Source organism: Myotis nattereri, assembly GCF_964212035.1.
Source record: "Myotis nattereri genome assembly, chromosome: 3".
Taxonomy (NCBI): Eukaryota; Metazoa; Chordata; class Mammalia; order Chiroptera; family Vespertilionidae; genus Myotis; species Myotis nattereri.
In genome coordinates this window covers 113,919,286-113,938,205 of record NC_138077.1, presented here as the reverse complement: position 1 = coordinate 113,938,205, position 18,920 = coordinate 113,919,286, and the positions used below count along the sequence as shown (strand labels likewise).

At 45.1% G+C, this 18,920-nt stretch overlaps 1 protein-coding gene and 1 pseudogene across 2 annotated transcripts in view; one reads left to right on the top strand and one right to left on the bottom strand.

Annotated features, from left to right (window-relative positions):
• The window catches only part of ATR (ATR checkpoint kinase), a 199,601-nt gene extending 185,892 nt beyond the window's left edge, over positions 1-13,709 (bottom strand). Inside the window, exon 1 of the mRNA XM_081086154.1 lies at positions 13,495-13,709. Coding sequence (XP_080942280.1) covers positions 13,495-13,553 — 59 coding nt within the window. The 5' untranslated portion in view covers positions 13,554-13,709. The remainder of the gene's footprint in view (positions 1-13,494) is intronic.
• Positions 661-1,619, top strand: LOC308516898 (annotated as a pseudogene). The gene has a single exon. The product of its transcript is annotated as an uncharacterized misc_RNA (transcript).
• Positions 13,710-18,920: the final 5,211 nt, after the last annotated feature.

Below are 18,920 nucleotides of genomic sequence, written 5' to 3'. Positions count from 1 at the left end.
AGCTTAGGAATGAACTTAACCAAATGGGTGAAAGACCTATTATACTCAGAAAACTACAGGATGCTAAAAAAAGAGATAGAGGAAGAAATAAACAAGTGGAAGATTATATCATGTTCATGGATTGGTAGAATCAACATCGTTAAAATGTCCATACTACTTACCCAATGCAACCTACAGATTCAATGTAATCCCTATTAAAATATCAACAGCATATTTCACAGAGCTGGAACAAATACTCCAAAAATTTAAATGGAACCAATAAAGACCCCGAATAGCTGCTGCAATCTTAAGAAGAACAAAGTGGGAGGGATCACAATAGCAGATGTGAAATTATACTACAAAGCCACTGTAATCAAACAGCCTGGTACTGGCACAAGAATAGGCATATAGATCAATGAAACAGAACAGAGACCCCAGAAGTTGACCCATGCCATTATGCTCAATATTTGGCAAAAGGAGGCAAGAGCATACAATGGAGTCAAGATACTCTCTTCAATAAATTGTGCTGGGAAAATTGGACAGATACATGCAAAAAAAATGAAACTAGACCACAAACTTACTCCATAAGTAAGAATAAACTCAAAATGGATAAAAGACTTCAATGTGGTAGCCAGGCCCACTTGCATCTGCACCAGCTCTGTCTGCGTGTCCCACCACAGCATGGCCACCACCAAGCGCTTTCTCACGCTCGTGCAGCTGGAGCAGTGGGGAGGGGCGCCATTCCAGGTGCTGGGCGACAACACCAAGCAGCCCTACTGGTTCCACACTGAGTATCTCAAGAGCCCGAAGACAGTTCACCTCGAGGCGTGGCTGGTGGAAGCGATCTTCACCCCGGCGGAGAGCACATTCCGCACGTTGAGTGTGTGTCGCAGACCCTGCTTCGCATTAACCAGTGGGATCCCGAAGGCGAGGCCGAGATCCTGATCTTTGGCCGGCCTTCTTACCAAAAGAATGTGTTCAAGAGGATCATGAACTTGGCTCACTATCACCGCCAACTCCGGGCACAAGGTTCACTGAAGAACGCTGCCCAGCAGGCCGAGCTGCCGAACTTCTCCGCTGCAGTCCGGGTGGCTGTGCTCCAGGCCTCCCCCGACAAACTCCGAGTGGTCAAGAGCCAGAGATCCCCCGACAAAGTTCGGGAGGTCGCGACCCAGCGGTCCCCCAATGCTGTTCAAGAGAAGGCGACCCAGCGGTCCCCCGACGCTGTTCAAGAGAAGGGGACCCAGCGGTCCCCCAACACTGTCCAGGAGAAGGCGACCCAGCGGTCCCCTGACGCTGTCCGGGAAAAGGCGACCCAGCGGTCCCCCGACAGTGTTCAAGAGAAGGGGACTCAGCGGTCCCCCCGACACTGTTCAAGAGAAGGCTGTCTGGGAGGTGGCGCCCCAGCTGTTCCCCAACACAGTCTAGGAGGCGGCGACCCAGAGCTCCCCCAACACTACCCAGAGCCCAGTTCCCAGGTTATGAAGGCATTTCGGGGCCCCGTAGCACGAGCCAAGCAAGGTTCAAGTGAAAACCCCTCTCTGGAGCCCTATTCTAGGTCCAGCTTCTGCAGCAGAAGCTGGGGAAAGGAAAGGGTGCTGTGGGTTGTTCTTGGTTTCCCCTCCCCACCCCCATGTTAAATGTTTGCAAGCACAGATCTAAAATTGTAACAAAAGAATCGAATTTCCTTAATAAAGAATTGAATTACAAAAAAAAAAAAAAAAAAAAAGACTTCAATGTAAGTCATGAAACCATAAAAATCCTAGAAGAAACCAAGGCAGCAAAATTTCAGACATCTCTCATAGCAATATGTTTACATTTACATCTCCTAGGGCCGTGGTCGGCAAACTAAGGCTCGCGAGTCACATGCGGCTCTTTGGCCCCTTGAGTGTGGCTCTTCCTAAGCCTTAGGAGTACCCTAATTAAGTTAATAACAATGTGCCTACCTACATAGTTTAAGTTTAAAAAATTTGGCTCTCAAAAGAAATTTCTATCATTGTACTGTTGATATTTGGCTCTGTTGACTAACTGAGTTTGCCAACCACTGTCCTAGGGCAAAGAAAACTATAGAGAAAATAAACAAATGGGACTACATCAAAATAAAAAGCTTCTGCACAGCAAAAGAAACCATCAACAAACAACAAGGGAGCCCACTATATGGGAGAACATATTTGGCAATGATACATCTGATAAAGGGTTAATATCCAAAATATACAAGAAACTCATACAACTTAACAAAAGGAAGACAAACAATCCAATTAAAAAATGGGCAAGGACCTAAATAGATACTTCTCCAAAGCAGACATATAGATGGCCAAGAGACATAAGAAAAAATGCTCAAAGTCACTGATCACCAGAGATGCAAATTAAAACAACAATGAGGTGCCACCTCACACCTGTCAGAATGGCTATCATCAACAAATGAACAAAAGGCAAGTGCTGGCAAGCATATAGAGAAAAAGGAACCCTAGTACACTGCAGGTGAGAATGCAGACTGGTGCAGCCAGTATAGAAAACAGTATGGAGTTTCCTCAAAAAATTATATATGGAACTGACATCTGACCCAGTGATCCCACTTAGAGGAATATAGCCTAAGAAACCAGAAACACCAATCAGAAAGAATGTATGCACTCCTGTGTTCATAGCAGCGCAATTTACAATACCTAAGATCTGGAGAGAGCCCAAGTGCCCATCAGTAGATGAGTAGATAAAAAAAAAAACTGTGAGACATTTATACCATAGAATACTATGCAGTAGTAAAAAAGAAGAATCTCTTACCCTTTGAGACAGCATAGAGAGACCTAGAGAATATCATGCTAAGAGAAATAAATCAGCCAGAGAAAGAGAAGTATCACATGATCTCACTCACATGTGGAATCTAATTAACAAAATAAACTGATGTAAGGAGTGGATCCAGAGACATGGAAACATGGAACAGAGTGCAGAATCTCGGAGAGAAGGCAGGGTGGGTGGAGATAATGAACCAAAGACTTTGTATGCATTTATGCATAACCCATGGACACAGACAATAGTGTGATAAAGGCCTGAGGCGGGGGTGAGCTGGAGGGGGTCAACAAGAGGAAAAAAGGGACATATGTAATATTGTCAACAATAAAGATTTTAAAAAATAATAACAAGCAGAGGACCTGAACAGGCATCTCTCTCAAAAAGACATACAAAGATGTTCAACCTCACTAGCAATTAGGGAAGTGCAAAACAAAAGTACAATGAGCACTGGCCAGTTTGGCTCTTGTTGGACCATTGGCCCTTGCACTGAAGGGTCCCAGGTTCTATTCTGGTCAAGAGCACATACCTAGGTTGCAGGCTCGATCCCCGGTCCCAGTAGGGGTCCATGTGGGAGGCAACCAATCCGTGTGTCTCTCTCACATAGATGTTTCTCTCTCTCTGTGTCTGTCTCTCCCCATCCCTTCCACTCTCTAAAAAAAAAATCAATGGAAAAGTATCCTTGGGTGAGGATTAACAACAACAACAAAAAAACTATAACAATACCCATCTCACACCTTTCAGAGTGGCTATTATCAACAAGAAAAAATATAACAAGTGTTGAAGAGGTTGTGGAAGAAAGGGAACCCTTATTCACTACTGGTGGGTATGCAGACTGGTACAGCCACTATGGAAAACAGTGTGGCGATCCCTCAAAAAATTTAGAGCTACCATATGACCCAGTAATCCCTCTCCTGGGTATATATCTGAAAAACTGGAAAACATATATTCACAAAGATATATGTACCCATAAGTTCATTGTAGCATTATTCACAGTGGCTAAGTCAGGGAGACAACTAAAGTATCCTGAGATAGAGGACTGGATAAAGAAGACGTGGTACATCACCTGGCTTGTGTGCCTCAGAGGTTGAGCGTCCACACATGAACCAGGCAGTTGCAGGTTCAATTCCTGGTCAGGACACATGCATGGGTTGTGGGTCCAATCCCCAGTGGGTTGGTGTAGGAGGCAGCCAATCAATGATTCTCTCTCATCATTCTATCCTTTGATCCCTCTCCCTTCCTCTCTCTGAAATCAATAAAAACATCTTTTTAAAGAATTAAAAAGATGTGGTACATATATACAATGGAATACTACTCAGCCATAAGTTGAAATACTGCCATTTGCAACAACATGGATGGACCTTGAGAATATTTTGCTAAATGAAAAAGCTAAGAACCATATGATTTCACTCACAAGTGGGTGAAATGCATGGTCACAAAGAGCAACGTGGTGGCTGCCAGAAAGAAGGAGTTCCAAGGATAGGGGTAAAGGGAGCCTAATATATGGTGACAGAAGATGATTTGACTTTGGGTCGTGAGTATACAGTGCAATATGCAGTTCTTATAACATAGAAATACAGATCCTATTGACCAATGTCACCCCAATTTTTTTTTTTTAAATAAAAGGCTCAACTGTAAGAGGCAGGTGTATACAGCCCACGGGAGAGGGAGCAGACCTTGAGTGCATGGCTTTGGTGGTCAGGGAGGCTGTGCCACTGTACCCATTAGGCTACTCCACCAAACCTGGGAGATGTAGCAATTCTACCTAATATATAGAAACAAACACAGGAAGGCTGCAAAAATAAAGAGACAATGAAACATGTCCCAAAAGAAAGAACAGAACAAAACTCCAGAAAATGAACTAAACAAAATGGAGATAAGCAATCTACTAGATGCAGGGGTCAAAAAACTGATTATAAGGATGCTCAATAAACTTAGTGAGAACTTCAACAGTATAAAATAGGGATCAGTAAGAAACGAAGGATACACTAATTGAATTAAAGAATAATTTACAGGGAATTGACAGAATAAATGAAGCAGAGAATCAAATCAGCGATTTGGAATATAATAAAGCAAAAAACACACAATCAGAACAGCAAAAAGAAAAAAAAAGAACAGCAAAAAGAATCTAAAAAATGACAATAGTGTAAGGACAACTGGGACAATTTCAATGTTCCAACATTTGCATCATGGAGGTGCCAAAATAACACAGCCAAGATGGAACACAAGAGGGCACTCAGTCCTGAGAAGGGCCTATCAGTCAAGGCTTCCTGGAGGAGGTGATACAAAAAACTAAGTCCCTAAGGGGCTAAGCAGGTAAAATTAGAGAAAGAAGGGTATTCCAGTAGAGGGGAAAAAATGTTCAGTAATAAGAACATAGGCTGCTATAGAAAGTCTAACAGACTCTACACATAGCTAAAGAAGAGGGGGGCAGTAATTGGAGGTGAAGCTGAAAGGGAAGATAAAGTCAAAGAACAAACTAAGGAGTTTGAATTTTGTACTGAAGGCAATGAGATAATGAAGGATTTTAAGTAGAGGAGAGAAAGTAAAACATGTTTTTTAGACATTAATTCTATTGTGTTTTTCCCTGTTTAAAACATTCCAATGGTTATTCATTTCACTTAAAACAGAACCCTCTGCCTACATCTCCCTACATCCTTAATACCACCCCCTCTTTGCTCTTTATGTTCAATTCTTTTTCCTATTCCTTCAAAAGCAGGCTCAGTCCCATGTAGAAGCCTTTGTACTTCCTATTCCATCTCAGACACTTCTCCCAGTTGCAAATGACGGGCTTCTTCTTACCATCCAGATCTCCTCTAGTGGCTAATACTGTTGTTCCCCAGACACTTATCTCCTTCCCACTGTATCATTTAATATTTTAATAGCAACTATCACTATCTGAAAATATGAAGGCCCCTCAAATTGATATCTGAGTGGAACCAGCCAGTGTTCTGATAGAGCAGTGGTTTTCAACCTTCCTAATGCCGCGACCCTTTAATACAGTCCCTCATGTTGTGGTGACCCCCAATTTCATTGTTACAAATTGAACATAATTAAAGCATAGTGATTAATCACAAAAACCGTATGTAATTATATGTGTTTTCCGATGGTCTTTGGCGACCCCAGTGAAAGGGTCGTTTGACCCCCAAAGGGTTCGCGACGCATAGGTTGAGAACCGCTGTGATAGAAGAAACAGCAAGTGCAAAGGACTGAATACAGGAATGAAGGACTAATATGCAAATGGTTGTCACACCCTTGCGCCAGATGACCTGAGGCCACGCCCCCCACCCCAGCACCAGGGCCAGGGGACCTGAGGCCGAGCTTGGGCACCTGAGGCCACGCCCCCCGCTGGGCAGGGCTTGATGGGGGACCTGAGGCTGCGCCCCCTGCCCTACGGGGCTTGATGGGGTTGGGGCCGGCCGGGTCTGGGTCTCACGCAATTTCGAGGTATGCGCGGGAGTGCGGGGACTTGACTTTGGGTCCCACGGTGTGCCCCAGACTCTGACAGAAGGGAGATTTTCATATATATTTTACTAATTTTCTTTCATCTCTGACACTTCTATTACAGAGAAAGGGCAAATAGCAATATTAAAATATTTCCTCTAATTAATTCCCTTTTAATGTGCACAAATTTCATGCACCAGGCCACTAGTCCTACATAATAAAATCCTAATATGCTAAGTGTCTGACCATTAGACCATCTGACCAGTCGCTATGATGCGCACTGACCACCAGGGGGCAGACGCTCCAACCAGTAAGTTAGCTTGCTGCTGTGGTCCGGCCACTCGGGACTGGGTGAGATTGGCTGGATACGTCCTGGAGCCCTCCCACAGCCCATCCCTGGCCCCAACTGGCCCCTATCGGGACTGGGCGAGATGGGCGAGACATGCCCTGGAGCCCTCCCGTGGTACCTCCCTGGCCGGCGAACCTCCCACAGTCCCTCCCTGGCCAGCCAGGCCAAATAGGCCCGATTGGGACTGGGCGAGATGGGCCGGACATGCCCTGAAGCCTTCCCACGGTCCATCCCCAGCCCCAATCATGCACCAGTGGGGTCCCTCGGCCTGGCCTGCATCCTTTCACAATCCAGAACAACTCAGGGGATGTCAAAGAGTCGGTTTCGGCCCAATCCCCGCAGGCCAGGCCGAAAGACCCCACCAGTGCAAGAATCCGTGCACCAAGCCTCTAGTGTTATATAATCTACTAGAAGCCTAGTGCACAAAATTCGTGCACGGGTAGGGTCCCTAAGCCTGGCCGGCAATCAGGGCCAATCTGTGGGGTGACCAGCAGGGTGACTTGGGGCCCCCCGCTCGCACCTGCCTTGGCTGGCCTGGCGCTGCCTGCTCACCGGCCCCGCCCCCCGTCACCGATCAGGGCCTGCGGGCTGGGGGCAGCTCCTGAGTTGAGCGTCTGCCCCTGGTGGTCAGTGTGCATCATAGCGACAGGTTGTTCCACCAGTCGTTCCACCGTTCTGTCTATTTGCATATTAGGGTTTTATATAGACAATATGACTTAATTATAAAAATCACTTTGATTGCTAAGTGGGAAATCCATTGTAAATGGGTAAAAATGGAATGGAGAGATAAACTGAGAGGTTATTGTAATAGTCAAAATAAGAAATTATGGTGGTAGCGATGGAGATGAGAAGTGTATTTTAAAGGGAGTGTTGACAAGGCTTGCTGATGGATTATTAGGGATAAGGGATAGAATCCAGGATAACTCTTAGGCTTCAGTGGTTGTTACATTTACAATAACCTGGGGCAAGGAACAGCAAATCAGGAGATCTGCTTTAGATATATTAATTTTCATTTCTGGGTGTAGATGTTGAGTAAGCAACCTAATTTATATCTCTGGGCTAGAGATATAAATTTGGGAGTTATCAGCATATAGATGATATATAAAGCCATGAGACTAGATAAAAGTTACTCATGAAGAAAGAAGAGAACCTAGGATGTAGCCCAAAAGCACATAGGGAGTGAAGAATCATTCTCAGATTTCTGATTTGGGAAAATGAGTGTATGATATAACTTACTGAAATATTTCTACCTCAGTGAATGAGAGGAATTTTTTTTAAAAAGTCTTGGGGAGGTTGGGATATGAGGAGAGTTTGTATTGAATATGTTATGTCTTAACTGTATACAGGACACTCGGGTAAAGCTGACAGTACCAGGTGTACTGGTTAATAAGGCGGATTTTTTTCAATAGATGGAGTTACACATATGTTGATATATATGCAATTTGATATGTATGCTATTTTGTTGTATTGACAGCAAACTTTAAAACTTCATATGTCAAGATACTTTTACGCTTAAAAATGTCGAATTCGTGCCAAAAAAAGAGCAGGTGCAGGAAGTTTTAATTCATTACTTTATTTTGAAGAAAAGTGCTGCTGAAAGTTATTGTATACTGCGGGAAGCTTATGGTGAACATGCTCCATCTCAAGATACTTGTGAACGCTGGTTTAAACGCTTTAAAAGTGATTTCAATGTGAAAAACAAAGAACGTCCAGGTCAACCAAAAAAGTTTGAAGACCAACAATTACAAGCATTATTGGATGAAGATGCGTGTCAAACTCAAAAACAACTTGCAGAAAGATTAAAGGTTGCTCAGAAAACAATTTCCAATCGTTTACAAGCAACGGTAAAGATTTTAAAGGAAGGAAAATGGGTGCCACATCTACTGAACAAAAGACAAATGGAAAACCAAAAAGTCATCAGTAAAATGTTGCTTCAATGGCACAAAAAGAAAGTCTTTTTTGCATCGAATTGTGACTGGCGATGAAAAGTGGATTTTGAGAATCCCAAATGCACAAAATCATGGGCTGATCCAGGTCGACCATCAACATCGACTGCAAGGCCAAATTGCTTCGGAAAGAAGACAATGCTCTGCATTTGGTGGGATCAAGAAGGTGTGGTATATTATGAGCTTCTAAAACCAGGTGAAACCGTTAATACTGATTGTTACCGACAACAAATAATCAATTTGAACCACACTTTGATCATGAAATGACCAGAATGTGCCAGAAGACACAACAAAGTAATTTTGCTTCATGATGACGCACCATCACACACTTCAAAACCAGTTAAAGACACGTTAAAAGATCTTGCCTGGGAAGTATTAATCCACCGACCGTATTCACCAGATCTTATTCCTTCAGATTACCACTTGTTCTGATCGATGGCACACGCACTTTCTGAGCAGCACTTCAAAACGTAAAAAGAAGTGGAAATTTGGTCTCTGAATGGTTTGCCTCAAAACAAGAAAAGTTCTATTGGGACGGTATCCACAAATTGCCTGAGAGATGGGGGAAATGTATAGCTAGCGATGGACATTAAATAAATGTCTTTTGATGTTTATTTACATGAATAAAGTACTTTTGATGTTTCTCTTGAAATTATCATGTTTTCTTTGATTATGAAATCCACATTATAAACCGGTACACCTGGTATACAGTTGTACATGTAGCTCTATTGTAGCTAGATATGGTTTGGCTGGAGAACAGATGAGATAGCCCAGAAAGACCATGCAGAGAAAGAGTGCTAACAGGAAAAAACAGTGTAACAAAATCTATCCCTAAGAAATACAGGAATATGAGCCTACACATTAGAACTGTGACATCTCATTTTTTTCAAAAATTGAATTGCAAGTCAAAGAAAAACAAACATTGGAGAAAAGGCCTTAAAGACTTGAATCTGAAAGGGCTCTGATAACTGCTATCTCTTTGCCTTTGGTTCATAAACTTCTGTACCTCCATTTCTTAATAGTGATAATATTTTCCATATTCTATATCATGAAGATACTGTGAGATTGAATAAGCTTAAATGAAGCAGTTGCAATGAAAAATTCATGACAATTACAAACTGCCGGGAGCCAGTCCATGCTTGCTGTATCAAGGGACCTGGCATATATGGCATACTGTTCTTAATATGTTTGCTCACCTTCTAGGCACTATGTGTTTTAACCAAGGTCTCTGAGAAAGGTTGTTTCCCCAGGTAGGGATTTTCCCCTGAAGTTAGGGAGGGAATAAAACCTCTTAACTAAGTGCCAGGTGGGTAATTAATCACTTTAACTACGAACAATCATGCTTAAGCTACATAATCTTTACTCCCTGGAATGGAGATAAGAAACGCCCTAACCTTTGAAATAGAGATTGATAGGATTGGAATCAACTGGTATAAATACAGATGTAAGAAGACAGAAGAGAGAGAGAGACAGAAATTGGCACAGAACCTACACAGAACGTTCTCTAGAGACAGAAGAACTTCGCTGGAGAGAACATGGCAAAAGATCCTGGACAGAAACTGGCCTCAGAACCTAGAGACAGAACCTAGCGAGAGAACATGGCAAAAGATCCTGGACTGAATCTGACTACAGAAATTGGCAAGAGAACCTGACTAGAACCTGGTGACTGAACCTGGCTGGAGAACCTGGACAGAACCTGGCTGGAGAACCTAGCAAGAGAACATGGACACAGAACTTGGCTGGAGATCCTAACAAGAATTTGGCTGGAGATCCTGGCTAAAGATCCTGGCTAGGCTGTGATCAACTGAACGCTGTCTCCGTGTCATTCCTTCTTCGCCGACTCCGTCCACACCTTTGGGGACCCCTGGACCCGCTGGGGTTGGACCCCGGCAACAAACTACTATTAGACAATTCTCTGTGGGTCTGTTTTTTCTATTCATTCTTTTAGAATGGCTACAAATTAATGAAATGAAAGGTAACTGTTGATCAACGCACTTCCCATTCAAATACCAACAGCATATTTCACAGACCTAGAACAAACTCTCCAAAAATTCATCTGGAATAAAAAAAGACCCCGAATAGCTGCAGCAATCCTGAGAAAGAAGAACAAAGTAGGTGGGATCTCAATACCAGATATCAAGTTGTATTACAAAGCCACTTTTCTCAAAACTGCCTGGAACTGGCACAAGAACAGACATATAGATCAATGGAATAGAACTGAGAACCCAGAAATAGACCGAAACCAATATGCTCAATTAATATTTGACAAAGGAGGCAAGAACATACAATGGAGTAAAGACAGTCTCTTCAATAAATGGTGTTGGGAAAATTGGACAGATACATGCAAAACAATGAAACTAGACCACCAACTTACACCATACACACACAAAAAAAAAACTCAAAATGGATAAAGGACTTAAATGTAAGACGGGAAACCATACAAATACTAGAGGAATCCAAAGGCAACAAAATCTCAGACATATGCCGAAGCAATTTCTTCACCGATACAGCTCCTAGGGCACTGTAAACTAAAGAGAAAATAAACAAATGGGACTACATCAAAATAAAAAGCTTCTGCACAGCAAAAGAAACCATCAACAAAACGACAAGAAAGCCCACTGCATGGGAGAACATAGTCGCCAATGTTATCACTGATAAGGGTTTAATCTCCAACATTTATAGGGAACTCATACAACTTAACAAAAGGAAGATAAACAATCCAATAAAAAAATGGGCAAAGGACCTAAATAGACACTTTTCAAAAGAGGACATTCAGAAAGCCAAGAGACATATGAAAACATGCTCAAAGTGACTAATCATCCGAGAGATGCAAATCAAAACAACAATGAGGTATCATCTCACACCTGTCAGAATGGCTATCATCAACAAATCAATGAACGACAAGTGCTGGAGAGGATGCAGAGAAAAGGGAACACTCATGCACTGCTGGTGGGAATGCAGACTGGTGCACCCACTGTGGAGAACAGTATGGAGTTTCCTCAAAAAGTTAAAAATGGAACTCCCATTTGACCCAGTGATCCCACTTCTAGGAATATATCCCAAGAAACCAGAAACACCAATCAGAAAGGATATATGCATCCCTATGTTCATAGCAACACAATTTACCATAGCGAAGATCTGGAAACAGCCTAAGTGCCCATCAGTAGATAAATGGATTAGAAAACCGTGGTACATCTACACAATGGAATACTCTGCTGCTATAAAAAAGAAGGAATTCTTACCATTTGCAACAGCATGGATGGAACTGGAGAGCATTATGCTAAGTGAAATATGCCAGTCAATGAAGGAAAAACACCACATGATTTCACTCATTTATGGATAATAAAGACCATTATAAACTGGTGAACAAAAATAGATACAGAGGCAGAGCAGCATGGAACAGACTGTCAAACTACAGCGGGAAGTCCGGGGAGGGTTGGGGGGCGGGAGGGGGGGTAAGAGATCAACCGAAGGACTTGTATGCCTGCATATAAGCACAACCAATGGACATAAGACACTGGGGGGTAAGGGAGGCCAGGGAATTGTCAAGGGGGGGTAGGGGGGGAAAGGAGACATATGTAATACTCTTTGTAATACTTTAAGCAATAAAAAAAAAAAGAAAGGTAACTGTTGATGAAAGAGACTATAAATAAATCTAAGATATTATTTTTATTAACACATAGAGGTAGAGATATGAGGAAAGAGAAGTATTAACAAGCTATTTCTATATTAAAGCAAAACATTATTGAGGAAAAAACATACTAAAAGCTTAGCATTGAGCCTGAATAATGAATCTATACATCACCTTCCCAAAATGAGCACTTGTATTCTTCTTTTAGAAAGGCATATGTTAGTTTATAAAATATTAATACCAAGTATGCCCTCAGTACTCATGCAAAGTGAAAAAATTCACATGCACAAAAATAGGATGATTCTGTCAGGACAAGTATAGCCCCTTCATTTATCCTCTTCTATATATATAAAAGGCTAATATGCAAAGTGTGTTCCCCCCCCCCCCCCGAGTTTGACCCTGAGACCACCAGTTCGATCCTCTCTATGATGTGTGCTGACCACCAGGAGGTGGTGCATAATGAAGGAAGGCCCCCATCAGCCCTGCTCTCCAGCCAGGCTTAGGAACCCTACCTGTGCACACATTTCATGCACCAGGCCTCTAGTCCTATATAATAAAGAGCTAATATGCTAACTAGACCAAAAAGCAGAACAACAGGCCGGAGGACCTTTTGGATGAAGCCAGGAGGGGACAGGAAGGGAGGGGAGGGAAAAGGAGGGAAGGGGAAAGGGGAGAGGAGGGAGGGGGGAGGAGAAGGAAGAAGAAAAGAAAAAGAAAACACAAGACAAGGTAAGACAAGACGAACACAGGAAAACCCTGCCTCCTAGTGCTGTGGGAAAGGTGGACAAAAATCTGCCCCTCCTCCGGGACGACTGGTTTATATTTTACTCTTAGGTTTTCAGAAAACAAGCTTTTGCAACTGAAACTATTAAATTATCTTCAACTTCCGGCAACATCCTGTGCACTTCGTGAACGCCATGCCCGACCCGGGCTCTCTGACTGAAATAACGGATTGGGGCCGGTGGTCCAAGCGAAAGGGGTCCCATCCTCAGAATGGCCTACGGTTTCGCTTCGAAGAAGGAATCGAACTGCCTTTCCTAGCAATTAGCCTTCCTTGCACAGAATCAGACCTAATGATTTTTCTCCCATGGATAGTTGTGAGTCAAAATGTGGAGCTAAAAACCCCATTCCTCCACGAGCAATCATAAATCCTAGAAACTGGGGCAGTCCCGCACGTAAGGCAAGAAGCAGGTGAGCGCAGCCAGCGACGGGAAGTGAGCAGGGGCGAGCGCATCGGGGCCCTGGCCTCATTCCCGGCCGCCTCCCTCTCCGCGGGCGTCCCCACCGCTGTCCGAGGGAGGCGCTGCTCCGCCCCGGAGCACCGACACCCTACAGGGGAGCCGCGGCCCGGGGGCACCTACCTGCCCAGCTCCCGCAGGGCGGGGATCATGGACGCCAGCTCCAGGCCGGGCTCGCCCATGGTGAGGAGCGCGACGCTCGTCCACGACGCGGAGAGGGCTCGCGGCGTCTCCACGGCCTCTGTCGTGCGGCTCAGCGCTGGAAGGGGCCTCGCGGAGCCCAAAACTCCTCCCGGAAGCCGCGGTGGGTGCTGCGCGCCGGCCCTCCGGTCTCCACTGAGGCCGAGTGGGCGGGGCCAGCGACGCACGCGCCCCGCCCCTTTCCCTGCGGCTTCCGGCGGACGGGCGGCGCGCCTGCTGGCGGCGCAGTGAGGGCGGGGCGGAGCGCTGTGCTCTGTGACTCCCACCTGAAGGGTTCGCAAAGCAGAACACCCCATCTTAGTACAGAGGAAAGGGGCCCTGAGGGTACGGGCCGTACTCTTCGCTTCACTGGTGAAAACTGAGATAGTTCAGCGGGTCAAGGCCTAGACTAGCCCCCACGCGTTAGGGTTCTCGTGTTCCTCCCACTCTCTTGGCAGCCTTTCTGCAAAAGGGGGCTCCTCCTGTCCTTTCTGTTTCAGCAGTCTTTTTCAACCTGAAGTTACTCAGGTTTCCTTGAGGGTTCTCCTAACTCTTAATATTTAAAAAGTGGTTTAATTGTATTTATAGATATCTCATCAAATCAGCAGCAGTACTGTGTTGACCCCTTAACAGGTGTCTAAAGTAAATCAATGGATTCTGGCTGTAGACATTTTCTAGTTCAACCCAATTTGTTTATATTTCAAATATAGTTATTGTAAGAGACTGTCAGCATGTCAAAGTATGCATTTAATCAGGCAAAGCCATGCAGTATACTTACATTTGTTCTTTGATACAGTATCTAAAAAAAAAAAAAAATCCAAGTTATGAAATGACAGCCACATATCCTCCTGCCTTGGGGATTTTGCATTTGCTGTACCCTTTGCCTTGACCTTGTATGGTCGTTCTGCCATTCTGTCATTCTGTCGATTTACATATTATATTTATATAGAGGCCTGTTGCACGAAGACATTCGTGCAATAGGCCTTCCTTTCCCCTGGCTGCTGGCACCCCTCTCATTGCTCCTCTTCAGATATTTGCAGCCACCAGAGAGCCTCATGTAGACTAGCAAACTTACACTCACACTCTTTCCCCTTCCACCTGCTTTATTTTTCTTCATAACACTGAGAACCAATATAGTATAGTATATAATATTCCATTTACCTCCAATTAGAATATAGGTTCCTTGAGAGCAGGATCTTGTCTGTTTTATTGACCTAAAACATTGCCTGGCATATAGTTGGTGTTCAGTACATATTTGTTAAATGGGTAAATTATATAGTGGAAAGAACATGGGATTAGAAATTAGAGGCTCTGCACTAGTTCTCATTCCATCTTTTATTTTTATTTTATATATATTTTTAATTTTATATATATTTTTATTTTATATAAAAACTAGAGGCCCAGTGCGGAGAACCAAGATGGCGGCATAGGTTAACGCCAGAGTTTGCTGCTTTGAACAACTACTTCAAAAGTGAAACCAAAAAACGGAAGGGACATCACCCAGAACCACAGGAACGCTGGCTGAGTGGAAGTCCTGCAACTAGGAGGAAAGAGAAACGCATACGGACACTCAGAGGAGGTGCAGTGCTGAAGTCAAATTCTGAGGTGCGGAGTGCACGGAGCGGGCTGGCGGCGGAGGGCGCGGTTGGCGTTTTCAATCGGGAGGGAGTCGCAGACTCTGAGCTCCAGATAGGGGCAAGTCTTTAGGGACCCAGACTCAAACGGGAGAAGCGGGACTGTCTGGCTTCGGTCAGAGCGAGTGCAGCTTTCTCTCCGAGGTTTGCAGCCCTTGCTGGGACTCAGAGAGGCAGAGCCCCTGGGGACAGGACTGAGAGCCGCCATAACTGCTCTCTCTGGCCCACCCTGTTGATCCTGTGCGACCCGCCCTGCCCAAGCCCTGCACAGAGGCATTTGCCGGATAGCCTCAGGCAAAGGTTAGATTAGCACCGCCCTAGAGGACAGAAGTTCTCTCACTGCAGACACAGCTGATTCTCACAGCCACTTGGCCTGGAGGTCAAACCCTCCCTGGTATTAGCTACAGCAATCAAGGTTTATAAGACTGCGCACAAAGACCACTAGGGGGTGCACCAAGGAAGCATAACAAAATGCAGAGACAAAGAAACAGGACAAAATTGTCACTGGAAGATATAGAGTTCAGAACCACGCTTTTAAGGTCTCTCAAGAACTGTTTAGAAGCCGCCGATAAACTTAATGAGATCTACAAGAAAACTAATGAGACCCTCGATCTTATATTGGGGAACCACCTAGAAATTAAGCATACACGGACTGAAATAACGAATATTATACAAACTCCCGACAGCAGACCAGAGGAGCGCAAGAATCAAGTCAATGATTTGAAATGCGAGGAAGCAAAAAACACCCAACCGGAAAAGCAAAATGAAAAAAGAATCCAAAAATGCGAGGATAGTGTAAGGAGCCTCTGGGACAGCTTCAAGCGTACCAACATCAGAATTATAGGGGTGCCAGAAGATGAGACAGAGCAAGATATTGAAAACCTATTTGAAGAAATAATGACAGAAAACTTCCCCCACCTGGTGAAAGAAATGGACTTACAGGTCCAAGAAGCGCGGAGAACCCCAAACAAAAGGAATCCAAAGAGGACCACACCAAGACACATCATAATTAAAATGCCAAGAGCAAAAGATAAAGAGAGAATCTTAAAAGCAGCAAGAGAAAGAAACTCAGTTACCTACAAGGGAATACCCATACGACTGTCAGCTGATTTCTCAACAGAAACTTTGCAGGCCAGAAGGGAGTGGCAAGAAATATTCAAAGTGATGAATACCAAGAACCTACAACCAAGATTACTTTATCCAGCAAAGCTATCATTCAGAATTGAAGGTCAGATAAAGTGCTTCACAGATAAGGAAAAGCTAAAGGAGTTCATCACCACCAAACCAGGATTATATGAAATGCTGAAAGGTATCCTTTAAGAAGAGGAAGAGGAAGAAAAAGGTAAAGATACAAATTATGAACAACATATATGCATCTATCAACAAGTGAATCTAAGAATCAAGTGAATAAATAATCTGATGAACAGAATGAACTGGTGATTATAATAGAATCAGGGACATAGAAAGGGAATGGACTGACTGTTCTTGGGGGGAAAAGGGGTGGGGGAGATGCGGGAAGAGACTGGACAAAAATCGTGCACCTATGGATGAGGACAGTGGGTGGGGAGTGAGGGCGGAGGGTGGGGCGGGAACTGGGAGGAGGGGAGTTATGGGGGGGAAAAAAAGAGGAACAAATGTAATAATCTGAACAATAAAGATTTAATTAAAAAAAAAACAAAAAACTAGAGGCCCAGTGCATAGATTCATCCATCCGTGGGGTCCCTCAGCCTGGCCTGCACCCTCTCGCAACCCGGGACCCCTCGGGGGATGTCGGACTGCCAGTTTCGGCCTAGTCCCTGCAGGCCAGGCTGAGGGACCCCACTGGTGCATGAATCCATGCACCGGGCCTCTAATATGCATATAAGATCTTTGGTTAATCTCTTCCTACCCCTCCCCCCTCCCTCTGACATTCATCAGTCTGTTCCATGTTTCCCTGCCTGTGTTGAGCGTCTGCCCCCTGGTGGTCAATGCATGTCATAACTAACAGTCGAACAGTTGTTTAGGTTTTGATATATATAGACTAGACGCCCAGCACACAAAATTCGTGAGTGGTTATGGTCCCTAGGCCTGGCCTGTGATCAGGGCCATCTTCCCTGGCTGCTGGCACCCGGCGCCACCCCCCTCCACCACCTACCCCTGGTTCCCTATTTGCCATCGGATGATCAGAGCCTGCTGGCCAGGGGGAGGGACCGAGTGGTTGGCCATTCTGCCCGCTCACTGGTCCCACCCCCCCACTGCCACCCACCCTCGATTCCTCATTCGCCATTGGGCGATCGCAGCCTGCCAGCTGGAGGGAGGGACTGAGAGGTGGTCGTGCACCTCATAGTGACTGGTCAAGTGGTCGTTTGGCCGTTCTGTTGATTTGCTTATTATATTTACATTAGAGGCCTGTTGCACAAAGACATTCATGCAATAGGCCTTCCTTTCCCCTGGCTGCTGGCACCGATTTGCCTCTGGCACCCGGGGCCCAGGCCTTCGCTCTGGTTGAGTTCTGGCCGGAGCCAGCCCCGCGGCTGTGAGGCTTTCGCTGCTCCGCTGGCCCTGGGCCGTCAGACTTCACTCCACCGCTTGGAGCCTACGTACGCAAATTAACCGCCATCTTTGTTGGTGGTTAATTTGCATATCGTGCTGATTAGCCAATGAGAAGTGTAGCGAAGGTATGGTCAATTATCATGTTTGTCTATTATTAGATAGGATATATATATGCTCTAATCCTTCCATTTCCAGGGAAAGGGGAAAAAGAGGGTTGCTGAAAGTGATAAGGGAGGCAGCAGGGTGAACTTTTTTATTTTTTGGGGGGGGAGAGTTTCCTCCCGATGAGGGGCTTCAAAGGACAGCAGCCTACTTCTGCTACCCTCTGTCTCTAGAGAGACAATTTCTGATTGGCATCTGGCAGGACAGAGCAGTTGCAGGTACAGGACTGGGAGTGCCTTTCTGCATGCAGCTCCCTGGAGAGTCTCTTCCAGCCGAAGAAAGCTTTGTTCTAACCATTTCTCCCAGAGCCAGGGTGGCTGGGTGGTCTGGGGCAGGAGGACAGAATAGAACCAGAGTCAAAGGGCAGGGCAGGAAAAAGTATGGAGTAGAAGATTGGGGGTGAGAGAGGGAGAGGGTGAAATCTGTGTGGGAAGGTGAAGGGGCAGGAGGGCTCGTGCAGAAATAGAGTTGGAGGCAGCATAGGAAGGTTTGGAGGTACTGGGGATTAAGAGGGACCAGCAGATGCCAGAACAGGGGAAAGGGTCTACAGAATCAGGTGGGGGTCCACGAGGATGAGTATAGACTAAGTCCCTTCCCCAGACCCTGCCATCCCAGGTGGCTAGTGGGAGGGGTCCATAGCGAGGTGCTGAGCCCCCTACACTTTGTGTCTGAGTCTGAGGCTCCAGAACATGTGGCCAACACATCCCGCCCTTGCCACCCCCGTCGAAGTGCTGCCATTTGGAACACATTTGCAGACACATGGATTTTTTTAAGTTATCTTTTTAATTCACTCTGTTTCCTACTTGTCATTTTTTATTGAAAAGGCTGATTCTGCAGGTGTGTGTTCCTCCACAGAGGCAGCAGGGGTGTTCTCCACAGCCAGAGATCCAATGAGAGACAGAGACAAAAGGCCCATCGAGACATGGGGAGTGAGTAAACAGGATCAGAGAGCAAGGAAAAGGGAGAAAGATGCACAGGGTGAGACAGACAGACACAGAGAACCCAGGAAGGCTAAGGGAGGGACTCAGCCCTAAGGGCAGT